The sequence below is a fragment of the Pterocles gutturalis genome, unplaced genomic scaffold (assembly GCF_000699245.1).
Source record: "Pterocles gutturalis isolate BGI_N339 unplaced genomic scaffold, ASM69924v1 scaffold53590, whole genome shotgun sequence".
Classification (NCBI taxonomy): Eukaryota; Metazoa; Chordata; class Aves; order Pterocliformes; family Pteroclidae; genus Pterocles; species Pterocles gutturalis.
In genome coordinates, this window is record NW_010142934.1 from 1 (window position 1) to 19918 (window position 19918).

The window sequence follows — 19918 nt, forward strand, 5'->3', positions numbered from 1 at the left end:
GGGGGACGAAGTGCGGGCCTCCTGCCAGGGGAGCCGGTGTGTCGGGAGCTGCTCCTTGGGGCTTCCAGCCGACCTTTGCTAGAGCAGCCCGGGGCTGCACCCTTCCCAGAGGGGCCAGCTGGGGTTCTGCTGTGTGTCATAGCTTGAAGCAGGCGAAAATGCTTCATCGGGAGTTAAAGATGCTGCTTTAAAGTTATTGTCACTGTGGCATGTTAGAGTCAAAAAAACATTCCTCACACCGCTAAGTGTGCTGACTCTCACTAGCCTTATGGATGAAGATTGTGCTTTGTCAACTGGGGAGGGGGGAAAATACCTGAAAATGAAGCAGAAGCCTTTCAGGTGGTAACGTGAGTGTGAGGCTGCTATAGGATGCTGGTATTTGCTGTTTCTTGTACTGATGTCTCTTAACTAGATGTATTTCTCTTAAGACCAGCAGAGCAACAACAGGCAAAATGACAACTGTGAGATATGAACAAGGGGCAGAGCTGACAGAAGCATCCAGGTGAGTGAAATGAACCAGTGTATAGGTTTGGGACTGAAGTATGCTGTATATGGTCCCCTGTCTAGAGTTTGTTAGTGCATTAAATATAATAAAGAGAATAATGATGGAGTGCTTGAAGTTTATATACCATATAGTCTCTGTATTTCCCCCCTCTGTAGAATGCTGTTGTCTCAGAGGAGTGATATCTTTGAGAGAAGTATGTTGTTGTGATTGACTTAGAGGTAGTTAAGAACTGAGAAATACAGAGCATCCAGGCCTGGTATAATAAACGCATGGCAGTAAAGCCTACTCTCTTCTAGCCTCCAGAAAGATTGTCAAGGTCTCTTGTAGAACAAGGTGCTCTTGCTCTGCTCTCCTTAAAAGCCTAAAGTCTCAAGTTCTCTTTAGCTGTGAGCAGTCAGAAAAGCTTATGCTTTACATGGAGAGTGTGCAGGGGGAAAATAAGTTCTTCTAGTATATGCTCATTTTATTCTCTTCCACCCCAGCAGTCAAAGACTAGATGTAGTAGCTTGTGGCAGAGAGCTTGTTCCAGTTGGACAACAAGTAGATGTAGAGTGCTCAGCAAAACAAACTCCCTCTGAGGAAAGCATTATCTAGAACTGAATTTTTGTGTGAGAGCACGGTGGAAACAGTGTGCTCAGACTTAGCTTCTGTTTTCTTTTTGTGTTAAAGATTGGCTTCCTAACTCAAAACACTACTGTTGCTCATTCTTATTTTGGCTTATTTTAATCACAGTAGAGGATAAGAAGGTGGCGTTTGGTGCACTTCATGTGTCTACAAGTCTAAGCAAGTGACCTGCAGCAAAATTGCTGTAGCAGCAGCAACCTGCTTTAATGAGTGAAGCATTTCAGCTGTACATTAAGTGGAAACTTCTAGGTTAATATCTCATAAGAATAGCTGGGAAGCAAAGCTGAAAGGTCATACATCACTAGAGCTTTGCTTTGGTTCTAGGAACAAAGTGAGGATACTACTGTCTGGAGATACTGGAGATGGAAAACTATCTTAAAATAACAAAATTGTTGGGGAGTAGAGAGGGAAATAATTTGTCTCCAGCCTGCTACTGAGTGCAGGTGGTGAACTGTCAGTACTGGTTACTGACACTGTAGGAAATGCATCATTAAATTTGTGCTTAAAAGGGGGTTAGTCCACGCTGCAGAAGCAGTGCTGGTGCATGGGTCTGTTATGGAGAATGAAGAATTCTTGGATCCTCTGAGTTATTACACTAATGCTTCAAACATGTGAGACTGCCTCAGAACAGCACGGAAACATCAGTATTGAATGTGTATGTAGTTACTCTTGCCCAAGAAGCAATGATGCCAGAGATGGAGCCACAGCAAACACTGTGCCTGTGTTATTACACAGCACGGTATTTCAATGGAAATGGCTGAATTAGAAACTCCTGGATTTGGATGTAAGACTTTATTCTCTCCGAAGTCATCGTGTGGCCTTCAAAGCTTCTTAGGTGGCTGAACAAAAACTTGATCTAAAGAGACCCTTTTAAGGAAGTTATGGCAAGCAGCCACTATCCCCCAAAAGTGCTGTTCTAGCACCAGCTCAGCTGCTGCTCCTCTGGTCTTCCAGTTTCCGGTCTGGTATCCTGCTCTGTACAAAAATATCTCTGTGCTATGGCTTTTCCTGGTGAAGACATCTGTTGTCTGAACAAGTATTTACTGTAATAGCATTAGTATCTTTTGGACTCTCTGAAGCTATTTTGCATATGTGTGTTTCCAGCACTTCCAGAGTCTGGACTATACTGTTGAGTCCTTCTTCAAAGCCCTTTATCCTGTTGGTGAACACATCTGTTCCCTTCCTCCCTCAAAAGAGAAACTTTAAAAAGATGGATTGCTAACGAGAACTTGGTCAGCACAAGCCAAGGAGTTCTGCTGTGACAACATAAGGGAAGTCTTTCTTGCCCTGGTACTGTGCCTGTGCTCTGGCCCAGGCTGCTGCTCACTGCTCAGCTGAGAGTGAATATTCTTTCCTCTGGAACAGTTAAGTGTAGCAATGTATAAAGTTGACATCTGTGTCAGTATATGACTTGTGTTATTCCTTTGCCAGCTCTCCAACAGCAGAAGAGCCCACAGTAAAGATTGATGATGGTCGTGATGAGGATAATGAACCAGACAGCTGTTCCGGGTAAGCTAATGATATACTAAATGCCTTGGTTACCCAAAAAAGTGGGAACTTTTGAGCCAAAATAAGAAGGCAGATGGCTTGCTGAGGTAGAGATAAGCACAGAAAATCACTTGTTATTGACATTTGTTCTAGTACATAATGAAGGCAAGTAAATTCAAGAAGCTTCTTGATGTCTCTAGAGGTGAAAGCCCAACTCAAGAACTAGCTACAAGTTTATCATATTATGGAGAATGTGTGATCCAAACTGCATTGGTTACATTTTCTCAAAGGAGTGAGTTTGTGAGAGCACAGAAGAACAAATGCTGGTGAGAAAATGAGGTGAATGAATATCTGAGGCAAATGATAAATTGTGCCCTCATCAAGAGTAAACTGTCTGAACTTGCTAGTGATTAATTCTGTTATTGAAGTTGTTCTTTTCTAACAGTGTTTAGCTCTTGTCACTGGATTACTAACTCTTAGAGTGTATTTAGTCAAGTCAGTGACGAGTGAATAGACTTGTTTGTCTGTTCCTGCAGCTCAAGAACAGTAAGATTAAGGCTGTTATCTCAGATCCTCTATGTGACAACATGTCTTTCTAGAGTTCAGAAGTTGGCATTTACAAATGCATTTCACAAAGGCTTTAAGGTGAGTATGTGAGCAAATGTGCCACGTTCTCTTCCACTGATTTAAGATGTTGGCAGACCAAATTGGAGTGGTGTGTATATAGTTCAGTCTTTAGTATACCTAATAAAGGTACTTGTCCTTAGACTGTGGAAGCTGAAGTCTTGGTATACCTACTACATTTGTATTGTAGGATTTACTGGGGAAGGACATAGACCAACCAACTGTTAGTATAATTGTTGCAGTGCTTCCTTAGACATGCATAAATGCAAGGAAAGCCTTCTATATGCTAGGCTGCCTTCAAAGCAAGACATGTTGTTACATCCTTGACTTCCATGGGAAAAGTAGTTATTACAACCTAAGTATCTCCTTCCTGCTTAAGGATGCAGATATTTGCTGGTTAGACCTTGTTACTTGTTTTAAAAATAATGAGAATTGTGTGTTAATTCTGTAAGCCCAGCAAGATGCTTCCTCATCACTTCAAAGATATCTAGCCTTGTCTTAAACTGAGTTATTGAGGTGTTACAGATATGCACCAAGTGAAATGCAATACTCAAGTTACCCTAGAGGAAACAAGTAGCTCAGACAGGATCACTGGGGTGCAATATGCATTATTGAGCTGACAAAGACTTCCTGTAACGGTGGTATCTTTACTGGTGGTGGGGAGGGGAAGTGTAGTAACTGTATATAACAGGAATGGTAGGGTAGCTATGTGAACAATACAAAAGGAATCTGCCAATACTTTTTGTCAGTATGTCAGAACTTTTGGTAGGTCCTACTGTTAGTGGGACTCTAACACTTGGATAAAGTGTTTTCTTTTAAGTGTCTAAGAAAAGATTCAGTGCTTACAGTAGTTAAGTAATCCCAAGATTATTTAAGACTAACAATCTGTTTTTCAAACTGTCAGAACTTGGAGTTTGCAGATAATTGCTTCTACCTTAGTTCTTGGTGTAGCCTAAAGAGACTTTCAGGTAGTGAGATAGTTACACAAAGGTCTAGCTTTAACCAGAAGGCTTTAAGCATACCTAAGAGGCAACATAACTGAAAACAGGAGCTGGAACCCTTCTAGGGCTGGAGATAATTCTCATAATTGGAAGAATGTAGTTTCAGTAATTCATTTTCTTAAGAGTTTTCAATCTGAAAGCCAAACCAATATTTTATTTTAATGGTAGAAGAGGGATTTGTCTTCCTCTATTCCAAGGGCACAGAAGCAGTAGTGGAGCTATTAACAAGTGCAGCTTTTTCCAGGCCTGGGGAAAAAAAAAGCTTCTGATACAATAAGATTGTATCTTGAACAAGATACCTTAAAAGATGTTTGTCCTTTAATCTTCCTCTTGACTAATAGCTATTATATAAGCCCACTTCTAAAGCTTATAACTGGGCATTAATCCAGACTTCTAATGCCACTGGAATTGTGATACTGAATAGTGTTATGTGTAAGTACATACTGCTGTATTTCTAGGGTCTGTAGCTGGTGAATGTTTCCTGACACGTGGTCAAAAACATTGTTTTCAAATACTGTCTTAACCTATATACTTAATGAATGCAACTGAATAATATCCTCTTAAAGAAATCACTACTATACAGAATTCTAAAACCAAAATAATGTAACAGTGCTCTTGTGGCTAATATCAGTAGCAAGATGTCACTTGTCTTGATGCCAATTCTCTTCTCTTGCAGTGCAATTAGGAGAAAGATTTCCCCATTTGTGATGTCATTTGGATTCAGGTAAAAGATCATGCTTGTAATGATATGGGCAAGGTAGAAATAGTGCTTGTTTCTGGTGTAAGAACTTGGAGAGTTCCTTGAAAAATAGTGACTCCAGCCTGCTCTGTCTGGAAACTCTTCTATCACTCTTAGAAAGGGTGGCTTAAGAAAAATCTTTGATTGGGAAAGAAGGCTTAAAAAGACATGATTACGTTCTCCAAGAAGAGCTGAAAGGCAGTACTGTAAATGCTGTTGACTTGGATAAAAGCCTTTGAGCAACCAGTTGGTCAGTTGTATGCAGTGTAGGTGCTGAAACAAGGTAAGCCATTAAAGATAGTTATTTTGAAGGGAGTACACAAAGTCACAAGTGGGAGGCAAGCTGAGTAAGCTGAAATACAGCTCTGACACTTGTGTTTCTTAAAGCATTCAGGTTTGCACCACTTCTAGGTAGCTGTGGAAATATGGGTTAATAACTATAGCTGAGTGATGTAAATGTAAAGTTCCATATGGATGATGCACTCTGTGCAGATCACTTAAAAAAAGCAATTTGAGTCCTTCAGCTGCTTATACAAGCAGGCCTCAATCTGTATATAATAGAGCACTCACTGGAACAGCTTCAAACAAAAATCTGTGCTTGTGCTCTGCAGTCAATAAATGCTGGCAATTTGTTCCTACCTCTCAAGTTGTCTTGTGTTTTTCTTTTTGCAGAGTATTTGGAGTTGTACTTATCATTGTGGACATTATAGTCGTTATTGTGGATCTGGCTATCAGTGAGAAGAAGGGTGTTAGAGAGATTCTTGAAGGTGTTTCCCTGGCAATAGCGCTCTTCTTTCTCATTGATGTTCTCCTGAGGGTGTTTGTTGAAGGGTAAGGCATGGACAAAAATTAAGTCAGTGTGGCAAATCCTCAAGCTAGTAAGGAGGCAATACTTCAAGCTTGGACTATAAACGTGGATACCCTGTAGGCTAATTTTCTACTCATAGACAATGGCCATATCTCTTTTTTTGCTGTGCACATTGGGTGTTACACTTCTATAGGATAATCTGTAAAGTGCTTTTGGTATAAGTGAGCACTTGGAAACTGCATCAGCTTTGCTGATGATTCTTTTCTTAGTGAGTCTTCAGTGCTTAGTGTTAAGAACTACTTCAGGAGAGCTTGTCTCTAGTGGTGGCTCTGTATAGGCGATTCTCTTCCTGAAGACTTATTTCAGTTTTTTCTATCCATATAGGCATCTGTCTAAAATTCTCCTTTGTTTTAGTTTCAGGAACTATTTCTGGTCCAAACTGAATATTTTAGATGCATTCATCGTGGTGGGCACTCTTTTAATTAACATGACATACTCCTTCTCAGACCTTGCTGCAGCAGATCAGATACCAAGGTAAGAATGGTATGGCAGCTGTTAAATGTGAGCTCTCTTTTCTTTATAGTCTTCTAAGAATATTCTTGGGCATCTCTAAGCTAAATGTGTATGTACCAGATCACAAATATGGCTGTGGTAGTATTTCATGGTACAGACTAATGAAAGATAGACACCTAACTTTGGTTTACAGCTATACTGTAGACTGTCCATGTCTCAAAGGTGGAGATGATCTAAACATCAGTTGGGGTAATTAAAAGTGAATAGTGGGGCTACCAAATGCTCTGACTCAAGCATTTGTTTGGGGAAAGGTGTGCAGCAGCCCAGATAAAGAGAGGAGAGTCTGAAGAAGGTCAGAGTTGTATTATAATAACGAATGGAACAGACAACTGAGGGAGGTTCTCTAATGGATCTTGAAATAGAAAGAGTTGCCATACTGTCTTGTTACTTCCACCTTAGTTTTCCAAAAGCCCCATTATATGGGCACCAATCCATATGTTGGATTTTTCAGCTATGCCCTGGGGAGGGGAAACACGCTGCTTATGTGCATAAGTTAATTCAAGTAATTTCCATCTGATTGCTGTAGCTAGGTCAGATGATAACCTGTGAGAGGAATCCATTTCTGATGGAGACAGAACTAAGATTAGTTTGTCTGCACTAGGTTTGAATTGGTGAATCTTGCTTCTATCAGACAGGGAATGAAGTTAATCTCTTTTTTTCTAAAAAAAAAAATCTCCCTCCCAATTCAGCTGGCTACTGGGCACAAGGAGGGGAAACATTCTTAGAAACCAACTCAGTCTAGTTATTGAAGAATCCAGAGTTGGACAAGCACCTGGAAGTACTATTTGTCTCTTCAATTGCCAGCTAAATGCAGGTTTCAAAAAGGAGGACTGTCAAAGGAATAGCTTTTGCAGCCTCAGAATCATAAAAGGCTGTTTCCTTCTAGGTCTTTTTAAACATTAATCTGAGTTTAATGGTTACTTTCCATCTCTGGCCACACTTTTCTAAAGCAGCTTTCATCTTATGGCAGTATCTAGTTAAAGGTAGGAGAAATAGCACTGTGACAGGGTAATCTGCACTCCTGTCTTTACTGGGCTATGTTAGCAGCGCTCCTGACCCTGCACTGACCCATCCTGTTGTAGGTTGGTGTGTGCAAGTTCCTTGTATTCTGACTTGCTGAAGTTGATGGGGATTTAAAATAGGCTTTTTGGTCACATAAAAAGGAGCTCACACTGATACTCTCAGAAGATACTCCTCTGGGGCCTACCATCTCACCCATGCAGTTCTTGAGGCCCTCTGAAAGACTTTCCTTGTTAAGGGTTCTTCAGTCCTGTTCTGACCAAAATATTACTACATGGCACTAGATGATACGTCAGACTTGGTCAAACCCCAACTCTTGAGATGAGATGGTCTTCCCACCTAACACTCCAGTATTCTCCACACAATCCCACTAATTCCTAGTAGCCTACCTGGAGTTTATAACTTTTCCTCATAGATCTTCTTCAAGAAGCAAACATCAGTCTCAAAGCATCTGATACATCTCAGAATAATTAGAATCTGAGTAGCTTTTATGTGGATGAGAGTGTATATGTGACAAGTGAAATTTCAGTGGCAGTCCATAAGGGTAACATGCCCTGACAGAAGGGTATGGTGTCCATTTCTAATCTGGTCTTGTTAGGTGTGTGTTGGGATGAGCTACCTGTTTCCTTAAAGTCCAACTTATAAAAGGTCACTGAGGAATGAGGGCTGGGTATTGATCTGGGAGCTAATGCTTAACTGGCTAACTTCCTGAAGGGCAGAATGCAAACTGCTTTTATCTGGAACAGCTGTTTCTCACAGTTGTGGTTCAGGTGGGAGAGAGGGGCTGTGGAATCTTCATTCCAGAGTTGGTCATCTCCTTGGCTTCCAGCTCCATGGCTGCTAGCTCCAAGGGAGCTCTGGTTGAAAACAGCAGGGTGATCCTGAACTAGGAAAGAGCTGAGGGAAAAATTGAAACTTTCCTCCAGATGTCAAGGGCAACCTTGTCTTGTTGTCTTTAAGCTCCATGTTAGTGAAGAGCAGACTGTCTTCAACTGGAGGTGATGGAATAATGTTTCCACAGTATTCATTCCCCTTAGCATAGGTATTCACCAGGATTCTTACCTAAGTGTATCAGGACCTGAAATGTGTGCATGTGCTCCTTAAAAGTAATGCTCACATGCCTCCTTAAGGAACAAATGTTAATTTGTCCTAGTCCCTAAGGGTGTTTGAAAGCAGCTGCCCCTGTTCAGTTGTTCTGGTAGAACCACTCACATAAGCATCTTGCCCGCTTCAAAGTTCAACAGTAGTTCAAAGTTCCTCAAACCAAGTCATCTGCTCAAGCTGCTGAATGATTAAACACAGGGTTAATACTGATCTATTCTCAGGTTTCTTAATCAAGGCATGATGTATATAGCCTGTCTAGCTTATTTTTTCAGCTGTTTTTCAAGCAGCTACTTGCACTTAAATGTATACTTGACAACAAGATTCAAGGAAAAATAATTTAGGGATGATAACATAGTGTTAATTGAATTTGTTGCTTGCTGGGCAGAGGTGCTTGTGAGAGTGTTTGAACAAGTGGTGGGTTTCTTAGTTCTGTTAGCTCTCCGAACATGTACTCCCCAAAAAACTCTTTACAATAAAACCACAGTATTCTTCAAGCATAGTATTCTTTCTTTAAAATCGGCCTGAGAAGTCCTAGTTCAGTATATGAAACAAAGCTTTAAACTGTCTCAAACAGCTTTTAAATAGCTTTAAGCTTTGCATCTAAGTATAATTGTGTTCACTTTTTCTTTTGTGGTGAATCTTATTTTCATCTAGAATGGTTACTGTCCTCCGAGTTCTGAGAATTGTCATCTTAGTAAGAATATTTCGCCTGGCTTCACAAAAGAAGCAACTTGAAGTGGTGACCAGGAGGATGGTAAGTCAGCCTTTTAATATATCTAGGCTACTGTTACTGTTTCCAGCTTTCTCTCTCCAGGCAGCCATCAATGGTGAGTAGCAAGACTGCCCACAGCCTATAGGTCTGCAACTGATAATATTGCCTAAGTACCATGTTTGCTTGGTGTCCCTGACAGGGTACCAGAGCTTTGCCTCCAGCTTCAGTGTAGCTAATAATTCTTAACTTTGCTCAAGTAAGCAGCAACTTGATCTGGAAGGCCAGCATATCAAAATGATTGCAACACCACCATGTGTCTCAATTGATAATTTCTAGTTTGTTTGGTACATAGACTGGTTTCCCTCACATGGGGGAGGATAGGAATTTTAATGTTTCTGCTGCTTATTTCAGGTGAAAACAAAACAACCTAGCTGTTGAAGCCGTATCCATTGTAAATGCCTCTTCTTTATTTTCATTAGGGTACTAAAGTAGTACTTGAACCTTCAAGTAAGTCCTCTTGCACAGGAATAAGCAGTCTTAGTTACATTGCCCTTAACTTCTTCCTTCCTTCCTTCAGCCCCCAGACACTCAAAAAGCAATGATGGATTTATGGTGCAGTCTGCAAAGAATCTGCAGTGTTCTTTCCACTTTGATACTTCAGGGTAAAAACTCTACGGAGCTTCTACCTAAAAGCTAACATGATAAATGTTGTATATTATTGGCTAATGCTGTGAACTTTGCCACAGCAAAATGAGGCATTGCTGCTCATGACTTAAATCAACCATCTAAACTCCGAAGTTTTCTTAGTAACAGGCAACTCTTGTTCATCTTTGGCATTCCTTTGGAAAACTAACTCTACTCTTTTTTTGACAGGTCTCTGAAAACAAAAGGCGTTATATGAAAGATGGCTTTGATCTGGATCTCACTTATGTTACTGGTCTGTAGAAGCAAATGACCCTTAGCAGCATGTTATATCCTGTTAACACTACTTATTCAGTTAATAAGTGCTTGACATGAAATGCAGGCAATGTTTTAGACTAATGAAACTTAAGTATGAAGTCAAACCCAGCCTACTCCTTTTCTGTGGGATTTTGAAATGTGGATTCCTGACTCTAACACTGTTCTCAACTATTAGCCTTCTGGGAGAGAGGTTGTGCATGCTGTATGTAATGATAGAAGTTGTTCTGAGGCCTAGGGAACCACAGCTGAGAAACTGTTGACTAACACATAGTATTTTTGCCTGTGATTCTATGGAGACTGACACTTAATGGTAGCTGATGTTTCAGGAAGTATTATTCTCCTGCTCTAGCTATACTAAATGCAGAAGAAAACCTCTCAGAAATGGGTAGGTGGTTCTTATAATTAGTGTAGAAATAAGCTGTTTCATAATATTGCTCTCAATCATGTAGTTCTTGCGTGTGGGAGGGTTCCCTCTGTTACTTCTGATTGCTGTCTTTTCCACAGATCGCATTATTGCAATGTCATTTCCATCTTCTGGGAAGCAGTCTTTCTATAGGAACCCTATAGAGGTAAAAATCTCATATCTAGCAAGTTTGGTATATCTGAATGCTGTTTCCCTTCTAGGTTCCTGCTAATTTACATGTGGACTAGGCTGTCAAGTCAATCCTAGTCCTGCTGCCTCAGCTGGTTGGAATGACTAAATGGTGGTTTCCCCTGAGCTGCACTGCCTGTGTTGTAGTCTCTTAGCTAAGCCTAGTGGGATACATCTTGCAACCTGCAGACACTAGCGCTCTGACGCTCCTGTTCCTTGGGAATGCTTCAGAGAACCAAGGCAGTTCTGTCCCAGGCTAGTAATAGTACGAGTGATGAGAACTGTACACTCTTCTAAATGAAGATGGTTAAAAGGTCTGCATTAATGCCCTTTAGTGCCATGCTGCCTGATATTGTGGAAATGTATATATGTAGGGCAGGGAAGATAGCTGCAGTAGTACTTTTATTCCAGACAAGAACCTGATGTTGGGCTGGAGAGGCCTGCTGTTCAAGGGCTGTTTGTGAGTGCAGTTGCTGACCCCCCTTGAGGGGGGTGGGGGATGAAGTAGCAGTGGAAGTAAGGAGTAGAGTGCTAACTGCTCTGAACTCATATCTTCTTGTTGCTTTAGGAAGTTGCAAGATTTTTGGACACAAAACACGCAAACCACTATAAAGTCTACAATCTCTGCAGTAAGTATGTTTAGCTGCTGACTGTATTGAAATACTGCTAAATAGAAAAACATCTCTTCAAGGTATGGTGCTGGCAATACTAGATCTTCAAGAATTTAAAGTCTGTCAAAAGTACACAGCTGTCTCTGACTACCTTCTGTCCTGAATGTGGCTATTGACTTTGAGCATCTGATACATGGTACTGAAGCCTGCAAAGGAAATACTGGATGCCTTGCAGTTTAGGCTTCCTTGCTCATGCTGAACTATTGATTCAATTTTCTAAAACTCTACTAAAGAAGTAGAAAACTATACCTGGTCTTAAACTTGGGGTGATGTTGGAGGATATTTTAATTAAGGCTTAGTAGAAAGGTGAATTAGTAGTTAAAAGCTCTTCTGCTGGTAGCTAAAACAATGAAAAATACTTAAGGAACAACTATCATGTGGTTTCTGCTTTCATAGTAGAGCATCAGAGCTGGAAGTAGACAGGTATGATATAGAAGCATCAGTACTGAAGTCCTGAGAAAGTACAACTGTCCTTTAGCCAGAAGAGGGATAGATGAGGAGTGTGGTGTTAGCAGCTCCTTACCAATTTGTAGGTGGTTGTTGCTGTGGTTTACCCTGACAGTACATCGGAACATCAACTTTCAGATACCTAAGTAACTCCTATGGAAAGGAATGACTATCTGGGCCTGGAGGTGAATTTTTGCTTAAGAGTGAGAGGTGTGAAATTAAAAGCTAAGCAAGCGTGGTTTTAGCCAAACTACTTCATAGCTTTTCCACCTTGATCTATCTATGTTTACCACTGTACTTTAAACACTAGTGCATGCTCAGACCAGCAGTTGTGTGTCACAAGACACTTTCTTTGTTGCAAGTCTGTTCTCTTTCCTGGCATAACTCCAGATCTTTCCTTGTAGGTGAAAAAGGCTATGATCCCAAGTACTTCCACTACAGGGTGGAAAGGATCTTTATTGATGACCACAATGTCCCAGCACTACAGTGAGTCTTGTCAAGAAATATGTGTATCGTGATTGTTCTATGTGGGCATTTGCTTTGATCTGATAATTTTCCTCTTATCTAGGGACATGCTGAAATTCACTGCCAGTGTCCGTGAATGGATGAGTCAAGATGAAAAGAACATCATAGCAATTCACTGTAAAGGAGGCAAAGGTAGGACTTCTCATGTGTAATCTGTGTATGCTACAAATTACATGCTGTTTTTATCATGGCTTCTTTGATGTAAGTATGGCCTTAAGTGATAGCATGAAATAGGTCTAGAGTGTAACTTGCCGAATTCTGCAGACACTGAGTAGCAACAGTATAGTGCTGTGTTTAGTGTTACACAACCTGATTTCTAGGTAGCCCACATTGGTTCTTAATCTAAGTTGGCATCTGATCTCTTAAAATGGTCTTCAGTAACTTCCTGCTCTCCTGACTGCTGGGGCAGCAGTGTCCCAGGAGAGGCTGGGGATAGGGAGCTACTGAAACTGCTGCTATCAAAAGTGTTAAGCTGCTGCTTTGGCTCCCTGACAGCCAGTCACCCACACTGAATATCCTGCATTGTAATATATCTCAAGCTTTTTAATTTCTTGTAGTGTGTGTGTGTGTGTGTGGGGGGGGGGAATGTAGGTACTACTGGATCCTAAATCAAGGTTTTATGTGATAGAGTACAATGTAGTCTTATGGGGATAAGATAGTCAAAGCTACTGCACATAAGATGACTTGTGGGTGCTATCTGCCACCTGTAGTAATGCAGGAGCTGTTGAAGTGCATAGATAGCTGTGCAAATAAGCCCTGCAAACATCTGCCACATCTTTAGCTGCTTACTGTTACTACTGCAAATACTTGGCTTAAACCAGGTGGTTACTTAACATAAAGAAGGCTCTTTTCCCCCACTTGGAACCATAGCTTAAAGGGTCTTGCTAAACTGAACATTAAAACTACCTGCACGCCAAAATGAGCTTGAACAAGTGTAGGGAGGGGTGACTTGACCTTTTGAGTTTTTAAATTCAAAACTGAAGCTATATTGGAGTCTTTGTGCTAGCAGTCTTGACGCTTTCTTAATAGGGTTGGGGGGGAAAACGTTGGGAGTAGAGAAGCAATTCTTGAGGCTTAGAGCATTGGCAAGTGCCAGTCTATAACCTAAGCTAGTAGTGTGTACTTGACTCTATCCCTTGCTAAATGGAGTGTGCAGATACTGGCCAGCTTCCCAAGTATCTCTAAGAATACTACCAAGGAATGTGGGGACTGCTTTTAAGGAACAAGTTAGCAAAGTGTAGTATCTTGTCTTGAACTCACTTTTCCTAGAAGTACAGGCATATGACTACTCTAGTGTCACTTATAACTTTTGAAATATGAGGTATAACAGAAGATAAATTCATTTTCACAAAAATAATCCCCAATACCTTTGAACTCCTGTAGTTCAACCTGTCTCTTACTTCTAATACAGGCAGGACTGGAACAATGATCTGTACCTGGCTCATAGATAGTGACCAGTTTGAGAGTGCAAAGGTAAAAACTGATGTTTGTTTTTTGATTCTTGTAGTATTCAAAATGTCCCTTTTAGAACCTACTTAATTGATGAAATGCATTAATATTCCACAAAAAGTCTATACTGGAAAAAGGATGCTCTGAAAAATCTGTTTAAAAAAATCTTGCAAATCTTGCTACTATGTAAGTTCCTTTCCAATGAAAGCTATTCTTTATCAGGAAGAACTGGGAAAGTAGAATTCTATAAGATACCGACTTCGAAGCACTTTTTTTGGAGGCATAGTAGACCTAGGATCTTGAGCAACAACTTTCTTAAGCTGTAGGTGGCTTCTGAGCATGCTCTACTGTTTTTAAGTAGTCTCAAGCAATTTTTTCCCCAGCCTCTCTTTAAGTAGTGTGAGGCATTAGGAGTTATCTTTGCTGCCCACATTTACAGCAAGAAGCCCTTCTGGAGAAAGGGGGAAAAGATCAGCAAGTCCCAGCCAGGACAGTTGCATGTGGTGCTTTAGTATCCCAGGTCTGGCATATTGATCTGGAGACCTGGGTTGGAGAAGGCAGGCCTAGGTCACTCAAGGTAGTCTGGGCAAAGTGTGTGTTCGTTTCCTCACTTGTTTTTCTACCAGTTTGGGTTGTAAAGATCTACACTAACGTTCAGCTTGGTCTGACACAGACCAGTTGAGAAATGTAGATGCTTTTTAAGCAATTGCTTTAGAACCATATTGCTCTTTCTTCAATGAGCTTTATTAGCACTCTGTCATGGATGACAGACTTAATGTATCCGACTTCCTAATTAGTACTTTCTCATTCTAGTTAAAAGCCTCCTTTAGAAGGTACCAAAACAACTATTGAATGTTTTAACTTGTGTTCCCTTATTGGAATAGACTAGTGCAATTCTGGTTTACTCTCCCCTTCCTGAGAAGGTGAATGGTGGTGAGATTGATATCTTAACCCTTTAAATTATCTTCTGACATAGGACAGTTTGGACTACTTTGGGGAGAGAAGAACTGATAGAAGCACAAGTACCAAGTTTCAAGGGGTTGAAACTCCATCCCAGGTGAGCTTCAGCAGGTCCAATAACAGTAGCCAAACCAACAGTAGCCTTCTGAGTGCTTACACTACGCTATCTCCCCTGCCTTGTTTCAGAGATGTAGGTTCCTACTACATGCTTAACTGCTGATCCTTCTGTACCCTTTCTTTAAAGGTTGGAAGCCTATCAGCTAGAAGGGTTGCACTGCATCTTCCCCCCCCTCCCCTTTGTCCAAGTACATTCCTTATGCCCTTCTCTGCTTAATGCCCTCATATCTGATAATATCTAAGGTAACAGAACTGTTGAGATTAGGAGAGCTTTCAGTCCAACCCCACTGTTTAACCAGAGTGAGCTTAAGCAGGTTGCTGCGGGCTGTGTCCTGTCAGGTCTAGAGTATCTCCACAGATGAAGACTCTACAGCCTCTCTGGGAACCCTCACATGAGCATGACCCTGTAAGAGAATTGGGCTGTTTATCAAGGATGCGCTAAAGCCTGTGTCCTGGCCTGGGGAGGGACTATGGCACTGATATGGCTAGGTAGAGGAATGCATCCTCTAGATGCATTCACAAGGAAATAGTAAACAACTTATTGCCTCAGATCACAGTCTGGGGCTTTGCTCATTTTGATTCACTGTGTACTGTGTTATTCTGAGCTGTGAGATGAAGCTGGTGACAGAGGTACTTTAGTTGCTCGTATAAAATAGAGTGAAAGTACAGCTGTCCTTCAGAGTGTGCTTCTGTAAAATGAAAAGTACCTTGTACACTTAAACATTCTGCCCCTTAAAGCTGCAGTATAAAAGTTCCTCACTTCTTGCTGAACTAAAATACAAAATTCCTCTTAGAACATGAAGCTTAAATACTGCTTAAAAATGTAGATGTTGAATTTATCTAGAGGATTGTTTGAACTGTGGAGGAGAAGGAAAACAAATGGCTACTTTCTGCTTAGCTTTGGACTTAGAGCTAAGAACTTGGAGTAGAAGATTATATTTAATCCTACTTCTGCCTAGAAGTAGTCTGTATGGGGTACAGAAACTGCATAATGTGTCTGGGTTTTTTGCATTACAGAGTAGGTATGTTGGGTATTATGAGATCCTGAAAAACAAGTATAACTTGAAACTCCCACCAGAGAGACAACTCAAAATAAAAAACCTCAAAATCCACTCTATTCATGGTAAGATCTCTTGAATTTGGGCATTTGTCTATCTGGTAATGGTTTCCTGTTGCAGGCAGCTGTTCTCTACTGTCTCTCTTGCTTAAGCCTATGATAGACTTACTGTTACTAAGTAGACTTACTGGGGCTTGAGAATTCAAATGGCACAATTAAAATACAATGAAGAGTATTTTGGAGTGCAGTTGCCCTTTGTTGTGCCACTTTCTGGGTGTCTGGTCAAATGGTGGCTCACATGCAACCTGCTCTGTTTTGGGAGGGGAATAGGTTTTCAAGTGAGATTAACTCCCCATGTGGAACGGGATCCACTAATATTTCTCAGCTTGATACACACACCTGTTTCTGTACACATGTACTGGTAATCTTGATAAAAGGCTGGAAGTTCAGCGTTACTTATTCTAGGGGGCTTCAAACTGCTGTTCTTGTTCAGTCATGGAGCTAGACTCTACATTAGCCTGTTCCTGCCCCACTAGCAGGATTCACTGCTACTTCAAAATACAGCTTTCAGACACTGAATCTTGAGCTACCTTTAGGATTCGAGTTCCCTAAAGTCTATTACAAGACATTCTGGAAAGAAGGCACTTTTGAATTAGGTTGCACTTGGGTTTCATGACTCTTTATATTTCCAGCTAATGTATGTACTCTGGTATAACACAACTCTTTCTTCCTAGGAGTTGGGAAAGGCAATGGAACTGATATGAAGGTGCAGATAATAGTGAAGAAGCAAGTTGTACTAGAATGTGTATGTGCCACTCAAGGAAACTGCAAGGTGAGAGTACTATGAAATCATGGCAGTTGAGTCACAGGAGCTGAAAGCTGACTTACAGGTTGAAAGTATCTTCCTGTAGAAGTTGAATACTTGACATAAAACTATCTAACTAAATGGATGCTGTAAATCCTGAGAGGATGAAAAAGCTAAGCTTTGCTAAATAATAAGAAAAGTAGTGGTAGGATAGTGAAAGATTTCCCTATAAGTCACTTAAATGCAGTAGCTCACTCTGATCTGTTTATTTTAAATTGTTGGCTATTTATTCTAGCACTGCTATTGTATTTGTATACCATGAATGAATAGCTAGGTATTGTAATGAATTTGTCCCTTGCCTCTCTGCAGTAAGTTTTCATGAAACTAATACTTTATTCTGTTGTCCAGCTTTTCTTTGATTCTGAAAGTGACGCTGTAGTCATTGGCTTGGAAGACAGCCCTGTTATAAGTGGTGATGTGAAAGTCAGATTTGAATCGCATTCTGTAAGTATAACAGTGTGAAGACCTTCACTTGAGTGTGAGGAGAGGCTGCAGTGCAAACTGCAGCTGGGTGCTGGCTGTGCTGTGCAGGGCAGAATCTGTTCCTCCCAAGTGACTCCTGCTGTGTGGGGGTGGCCCCACTGCAGCAGCTGTTACTCCACCCCTGTGCAGTGAGCGGTGCAGCAGATGTTGCTGTGTCAACCTGTGCGGGCAGGGGAGGCATCTGGCTCTTCATATAGTACAACCAAGGCATCTTGATTGAGTACCTGCTGCTTCTAACATGGGTCTCTTGCTTCACTGTGATGAGTGACCTAGTCCTGAAATAAACTCAGTGAAAATAGTGATCTGGGTGTGATATCAGGCTCTTCAAGTGTACTGAATCTGGCACTGTAGTTTTGTAAACCAAACTACTGGGGACAGTTGGGTAGTCTTGCTCTGCAAAAAGTGAGTCATATTATTTAATGGAATTCTTAAACAAGGTCTTTGTGTTTAGGATCTCCCAAAAGGCTACGATAACTGCCCATTCTTCTTTTGGTTCAACACTTCCTTTATTGAAAATAACAGGTAAGTGATTATAGTGACTACCTTCAGATCCTAACTTCTGGTGCCTGAACAGTGCTGAAAGTTCGTAAGCATAGTCCTGAAAGCTGAAGTAGCTGACTGATCAAGCTTGTCTTAGCTTCTGTGTGGGTACTAGTCTCTGACTCTCAGCTGTAACTTGCAAGCAGGCAGTTGGCAAATGCTTGTTTGCACTGTGCCAAGTGTTTTAAACATACGTGGGCTCTTTTATCTTAATCAACTTAATCCACTGGACTCTTTTCTCAGCACTCTGAATTTCAGTTCATTAACAGTACTTAAAGGTAATGCTAACTATTCAAACCAAAAGCAGCTCTGCCACCCTCTATAGCATGGCTGCCTGAGAGGCTGGAACTCATTCAGCAGCTTAGCAGACAAACATTAAGACCAGAGTTAGAGGTACTGATGCTTGGGATCCCCAGGAAAGGCTTTACTACTGCTTCTCATGCTTTTGTTAAAGTTTAGAAATTACTGTGTTTGTTCTTGTTGAGACTAGAACTCCTGGGGGAGCTCCAGCCAGTGAAAGCTGGGCTTGCCTGTCTTGCTAGGGGAGTGATGTAGAAATGCAGAGACAGGACAGGCTTATCTTCTGTCTACCGAACTTGACAGACTTAAACCAAGGAACAGCAAACTTGACATATGATATAAAATTACTGTGTTCTCCATGACTGGAATAGGAAAGAAACAATTTTGATTTAATGGATCCCATCAGAGCATGAGGAGAGGTGGCCATGAGTCTGTTCATAACTCTGCATTGCTGGCTCAGCATATTAAATTCATCTTGCAGTCTAGGAGCAGATATCTAGTTAGATCAAACCAGTGCCAGGAGAAAAGTATGCCTGCTGTCTGACAGCCCTGCAACAGTGCCATCTCAAATGTCTCACCCATGTGCTTTGTTTCCTCCAGTGGGAGGGAGGATGCCTCACCAGACCTTCTTTTAAGCACAGTTTGGTACAGACTATCCCCCTTTCTGCCCAGAGAATTCTGGTAGACCTGAGGTGGACTAGGTCTGATTGGAAGTGAAACAGCTGTTAAGGCAGTGCTCCTGTCTCTGTATCTGTAACTCATCCACAGCTGATGTACAAGTGCTATTAAGTGATAACTAGGCATGAATTTAAGCATTAAGAGTGGAGAACATGCCTGATGAGCTTGACCAAGTACTGAATCAAATCCTTGCCATTACAAATGTCAGTTTATTAAATTCCTGACACTTGCATCCTATCAGGAGGCCTTGAGCTAAATATAACACTAATTTTACTCTAATCTTGGATTGTGCAGCTCTGAAAAAAACCACCACAAACCCCTCAGGCTGACTGTATGTTTCTCAGACTACTTCAGATTCAAAGTTCTGTGCAGACATGGCTGATGTCTGTCTGAATTCAAGATCTGGGGCTGTACTTAATATTCCAGGGTTGAGCTTGAAGTTCTCTTGGCTGTCTGAAAGGAAAAGCATGTGTTGGATTGTAAGGTATGCCACTGAATTTTGTCTTTCAGACTCTACCTTCCCAGGAATGAGCTGGATAACCCTCACAAGTCTAAAACGTGGAAAGTCTATAGTGAGAAATTTGCTGTGGAAGTGAACTTTATTGAACCGTAAGGGAAAGCTGAAAAAAGGGAACACATTCATCTCTTTTCCTGGAGAATGTCTTGCTGCTTCAGTATAAAGTGAAGCAGTCTCATTTTGGTGTACTTAATGTATTTCTGTGTAGATACAACTTCTCAAATAAACCTACATGAAGTTCTGTTGTGCAGAGCAATAATACTCTGGAGTGACTTAGTGTCAGCTGACTGTCATGTCATGTTAATGAGCTATTGGATCCTTTGGAGCTTAGATGTCTCTACATACAGGTAATCCTTTCTTTATTAATCTAAGACAATTGTCTGTCTTTAAGCAAGAGCATTAACCTGATGGTGGATGGAGACCAGCAGTCTGCAGGAGACTGCTGGAAAAAATCTGACATACCTTTCCTCAGCATCATTGTTTTCCACAGGTCAGTAGAATATAGGAATTTGGAGGGAGGAATAGTAATCTGGCACAGACAGACTAATACTTCTTGAAT

The 19918-nt window shown here is 41.1% G+C and overlaps 1 protein-coding gene across 1 annotated transcript; it reads left to right on the forward strand.

The window, feature by feature from the left end:
- The first annotated feature begins 452 nt into the window (after window positions 1–452).
- On the forward strand, window positions 453–19617 carry LOC104458702 (phosphatidylinositol 3,4,5-trisphosphate 3-phosphatase TPTE2-like). The gene is made up of 18 exons (XM_010084513.1): window positions 453–502; window positions 2561–2638; window positions 4919–4966; window positions 5654–5812; window positions 6204–6323; window positions 9141–9240; window positions 10072–10135; window positions 10663–10727; window positions 11319–11379; window positions 12273–12354; window positions 12437–12525; window positions 13805–13866; window positions 14819–14899; window positions 15937–16042; window positions 16711–16808; window positions 17190–17285; window positions 17776–17846; window positions 19353–19617. The coding sequence occupies exons 1-18, from the start codon at window positions 453–455 to the stop codon at window positions 19453–19455; spliced, it is 1533 nt and encodes a 510-aa protein (XP_010082815.1). The 3' UTR covers window positions 19456–19617.
- The last annotated feature ends 301 nt before the right edge of the window (window positions 19618–19918 follow it).